Source organism: Parus major, unplaced genomic scaffold (assembly GCF_001522545.3).
Source record: "Parus major isolate Abel unplaced genomic scaffold, Parus_major1.1 Scaffold220, whole genome shotgun sequence".
NCBI classification, from domain to species: domain Eukaryota; kingdom Metazoa; phylum Chordata; class Aves; order Passeriformes; family Paridae; genus Parus; species Parus major.
Genome location: NW_015379263.1, coordinates 471,741 through 476,168, shown reverse-complemented (window position 1 = coordinate 476,168; position 4,428 = coordinate 471,741). Strand labels below are relative to the sequence as shown.

General features: G+C 69.2%; 1 protein-coding gene across 2 annotated transcripts in view; it reads left to right on the top strand.

The window, feature by feature from the left end:
• The window catches only part of CACNB3 (calcium voltage-gated channel auxiliary subunit beta 3), a 6,506-nt gene extending 2,084 nt beyond the window's left edge, over nucleotides 1–4,422 (top strand). The window contains exons 1-13 of one of the 2 annotated variants that reach the window (XM_015615640.1): nucleotides 7–49; nucleotides 1,128–1,250; nucleotides 1,332–1,454; nucleotides 1,531–1,646; nucleotides 1,713–1,777; nucleotides 1,869–1,888; nucleotides 2,124–2,204; nucleotides 2,397–2,455; nucleotides 2,540–2,649; nucleotides 2,736–2,887; nucleotides 2,962–3,057; nucleotides 3,139–3,288; nucleotides 3,639–4,422. In XM_015615640.1, coding sequence (XP_015471126.1) covers nucleotides 8–49; nucleotides 1,128–1,250; nucleotides 1,332–1,454; nucleotides 1,531–1,646; nucleotides 1,713–1,777; nucleotides 1,869–1,888; nucleotides 2,124–2,204; nucleotides 2,397–2,455; nucleotides 2,540–2,649; nucleotides 2,736–2,887; nucleotides 2,962–3,057; nucleotides 3,139–3,288; nucleotides 3,639–3,923 — 1,422 coding nt within the window. In that variant the 5' untranslated portion in view covers nucleotide 7 and the 3' untranslated portion in view covers nucleotides 3,924–4,422. Of the gene's footprint in view, nucleotides 1–6; nucleotides 50–1,127; nucleotides 1,251–1,331; nucleotides 1,455–1,530; nucleotides 1,647–1,712; nucleotides 1,778–1,868; nucleotides 1,889–2,123; nucleotides 2,205–2,396; nucleotides 2,456–2,539; nucleotides 2,650–2,735; nucleotides 2,888–2,961; nucleotides 3,058–3,138; nucleotides 3,289–3,638 lie in introns of those variants that run through there. The other variant, XM_015615639.2, reaches the window with a different exon arrangement.
• The last annotated feature ends 6 nt before the right edge of the window (nucleotides 4,423–4,428 follow it).

Below are 4,428 nucleotides of genomic sequence, written 5' to 3'. Positions count from 1 at the left end.
CCCGTCTATGTCGTTTTCTGACTCCAGCGCTACCTTCCTGCTCAACGAGGTACCGGCTCCGGTACCGGCCGCGGTATCAGGGGAGCGTGCGCGGGGGGCCGCGGTCGGTTTGGGGGGGACCTGCGCCCCCGGGGTGCTGATGGCGCACGAGGGGGCCGTGCCTCGGGGGGGGGCCGTGCCCGGTGCGGGGCTCATGCCCGGTTCGGGGGGTGCTGTGCCGCCCCCCTTTGTTCCTCGCCGCCGCCGCTCTCGTCCCCCCCCGGCCCCCCCAGCAGGTACCGCTGGGACCAGGCGGGGAGGGAATCCCGATACCCACGGCGGGGGCCCCACAGGGGCCGATGCTCCAGGCCGGGGGGGCTGCACAGGGGGGATCGTGCATGAGGTGGGGCTGGAGATGCTGTGCTGGGGGGCCTCACTGGGGATGATGGGGGTGTCGTAGCGGGGGGCCGCGCTGGAATGCTGCGGAGCCATCCTGGGGATGCTGGGGGTGGGGGATGCTCGGGCCGCGGTGACGATGCCGGGGGGGCCGTGCTGGGGAGGCCATGTTGGGGGGGGCTGTGCTGGGGATCCATTTTGCCCGCGGGGGGGTCCGGAGGAGGTGTCCGGGCTCCCCCCGGTGTGAGCCCCGCGGGATGTGCAGGTTAGCGGGGGCAGCGGCGCTGAGCTCAGCCCGGCAGGGCCCGGGGGGCCTCGGGGGGGTGGGCTCAGCCACATCCAGGGACCTATAAATATTTCACCGCAGCTTCTGCGCCTGTTCCAGGCGCAGCGGGCGGTGGGTAAATACCGGCGCGGCGGGGAGGGGGAGCCGGGGGTGCTGGGCTGAGCACCCCAGGGTGCGGGGCGGCAGGAGCAAGATCCACACCGCAGGGTGACGGGGACCATCTCCCCATCCCTGGGACTGAGGCGGTCTCCCCCCGTAACCCCCCCAGCAGGTGGGGGCTGCACCCCAGGGCAGCTGCGCTGGGCGATGCCACCTGACACACCCGGCTTGATGCCACCGTGGACCCCCGAGAGCTGGAAGGGGGTCACAAGGGTCCCCTCCCGAGGCTGGCACCGCCTCAGCACGAGGTCCCTCTGTGTGGGGGTTTCCCCTCACAGCCCCCCGGCACTCAGCCCCGTTCCCCCAGGGCTCGGCGGACTCCTACACCAGCCGCCCATCCCTGGACTCCGACGTGTCCCTGGAAGAGGACCGTGAGGGCGCCCGGCGCGAGGTGGAGAGCCAGGCTCAGCAGCAGCTCGAGAGGGCCAAGGTAGGACGGGGAGGCAGCCGAGGCATGGCCCGGGGTTGCCTCCAGGGCCCGGGGATGCTGATCACCCCCCAAAACCCCCAGCACAAACCGGTTGCCTTCGCCGTGCGCACCAATGTCAGCTACTGCGGGGCGCTGGATGAGGAGTGCCCAGTGCAGGGAGCCGCCATCAACTTTGAAGCCAAAGATTTTCTGCACATCAAGGAGGTCAGCTGGGGTGCTGGGGGCTCTGTTCAGGGCCAGGGACCTCCCCTAGTCTCACCTCTGCCCTGTTCTCACCCAGAAATACAGCAATGACTGGTGGATCGGGCGCCTAGTGAAGGAGGGGGGGGACATCGCCTTCATCCCCAGCCCCCAGCGCCTGGAAGCCATGAGGCTCAAGCAGGAGCAGAAAGCCAGGTAGGGATGGGACCCCCCGGCCCCACTCCAGGACCCTCAGCACTCGCTCACCCCCTTCTTCCCTAGGAGAGCTGGCAATGCCTCGGGCCTCGGCGACAGTGGGAGCCGGCGATCGCCTCCCCCCTCCTTAGGTAAGGGCAGATCTTGGCCCAGGGGAATCGTGGGTGTCCCGAGGGGTTCCCCGCTTTTCTGTCACCAACCTGTGTCTCTTCTCTCCCCAAGCCAAGCAGAAGCAGAAGCAGGTGAGTCCCAGGTGTGGGGCTGGGTCGTGGGTGGGGGGCAGTGGGGAGGGGGCTGCAGGCAGGGCCAGTGGTGGCTGTTTCTGGGGTGGGCTGGAAGCAGAGTCACCCCCTCTGTTCCCAGCTTATGGGGCTGGGAGGGCTCCAGGATCTGTGACTCCCTGGAAGAGGCTCACTGAGCCCTTCCTGGCTGGGGGTGGGCTCACAGGACACTGACACCCCCCCCGTACCCCTGCAGACGCAGCACATCCCACCCTACGACGTGGTCCCCTCCATGCGGCCCGTGGTGCTGGTGGGGCCCTCACTGAAAGGATATGAGGTATGGGGGGATGCAGGGTGGTCTCGGTGTGCCCTCAGGGTGGTGGCCCGTGCCCCTTGTCCCTTCCCTGCCCGTGGTGTGCGGGCAGTGGGCAGATGGCGGGGCCGAGGGCGGCTGGCAGGGTGCTGAGCGGCTGCCACCTCCCTGCCGATGCCATCTGCCGCGGCTCACCGGGCTGTGGCCCCACGGCAGGTCACCGACATGATGCAGAAAGCCCTCTTCGACTTCCTCAAGCACAGATTTGATGGCAGGTGAGACCGTCACCCCACCCAGAACCCCCCTCCTTCCACTGCCTGCGGGTCCCCAGGTGCTCAGAGTGTCCCTGTGCTCCCCAGGATCTCCATCACACACATCACAGCTGACCTGTCCCTGGCCAAGCGCTCCATCCTCAACAACCTGGGCAAGCAGGCGATCCTGGAGCGCTCCACCACCCGCTCCAGCATTGGTGAGGGGCTGGGCTCACCCCGGGGGTGCAGGGACCCCTTCCCAGGGCCAGCCCAGCCTCACACGGCCCCCCCGGTGTCCCCCCAGCCGAGGTGCAGAGTGAGATCGAACGCATCTTCGAGCTGGCCAAGTCGCTGCAGCTGGTGGTGCTGGACGCTGACACCATCAACCACCCGGCCCAGCTGGCCAAGACCTCCCTGGCACCCATCATCGTTTACGTCAAGGTTTCCTCCCCCAAGGTGAGGGGTGACCACGGCTCTGGGGGGGTCCTGGCTGCCCCCATGGTGCTGTCACTCCCCTGTCCCCTCCCCAGGTCCTGCAGCGGCTCATCAAGTCCAGGGGCAAGTCCCAGGTGAAGCACCTCAATGTGCAGATGATGGCAGCGGACAAGCTGGTGCAGTGTCCCCCGGTGAGCCAGCCGGTTCCCCCGCCCTGGGGATACCTGGGGGGATCCCAGAGCCCCCCTGACCCCTCTCACCTGCCCCCCCAGGAGCTCTTTGATGTGATCCTGGATGAGAACCAGCTGGAGGATGCCTGTGAGCACCTGGCTGAGTACCTGGAGGTTTACTGGCGTGCCACGCACCACCCGCCACACGCCCCCCACGCTGTCCCCTCGCCCACCGGACTCCCCGGCCTGCAGGTAGCCCCATGGCCCCCTCCCTGCTCCCCACGGCCAGCTGCCACACAGGAGAGGGCATGGGGGGGACACACAACCCCCACTATCCCCATGGGGACTCAGCAGAGGGGTGCTGGGGCCAGGGAGGCCGGACAGCCCCCACAGTGTCCCCACAGTGTCCCCACAGTGTCCCCACAGTGTCCCCAGAGCCCCCTCCCTGCTCCCCACAGGCAGTCGGGTTGACCGAACAGGGTGAGGGGTGCACAGGGACACGCAGCCCCCTCCGTGCTCCCCGTGGGGATCCAGCACGAGGTGCCAGGGCCGGGGGTGGGGGGCACACGCAGCCCCCGCCCGCAGCCCCTCCCTGCCCGCAGAGCCAGCAGCTGCTGGGGGAGCGGGGCGAGCACTCGCCGCTGGAGCACGACAGCCTGATGCCATCGGATGAGGCGGGGGACACCTCGCCCCAGCACTGGGGAGCCACATCCCAGCGCAGCTCGCGGCACCTGGAGGAGGAGGAGGAGTACGGAGACCCCTACCCCGACCTGTACCAGCCCCACCGGCACCACGGCAGCGGTCCCGGCACGCCGGAGCGCCCGAGCGAGCGCAACCACGACAGGAACTGGCAGCGCAGCCGGCCCTGGGCCAAGGACAGCTATTAGGAGTGGGGAGGGGGGGGCACGGCTGGGAACCGGCCCCCCCAAACCCCGGGCGCTCCCCGCCTCGCCCCAGCCCCGCGCTGGGGGTGCTCAGACAATCGAACTCCGCACCGGCAGCTTCCTCTCGCCCGGCCCCGGGCAGTTTTCAGCCATAAGCACAGCGGTGGGGGGGGCCCGGCGGCCAGGATGCCCCCTGGGACTCCCCGCCGAAGTTCTGGGGAACCTGGGGACAGACAGACACATGCCTTCGCCCTGCCTCAGTGTCCCCCCCCGGGCCCTGCATCACAGGCTGGCTCATTCTCCGCAGAGCAGCTGCCATGGAGAGTGGGTGCCCCCCCCAAAAAAAGGGGAGGTAAGGACGGGGGGCAGTTGTAGCAGCATCCCCCACCCCGCGCAGACCCGAGGAAGAGAGGGAAGGTGCCTGCTCACCCCCGGGACCCGGCCTGCCCCCTCCCCACCCCTGCATGGGACCCCTGGGAGGAGTGGGTCACACCACTCGCTTCGCTCT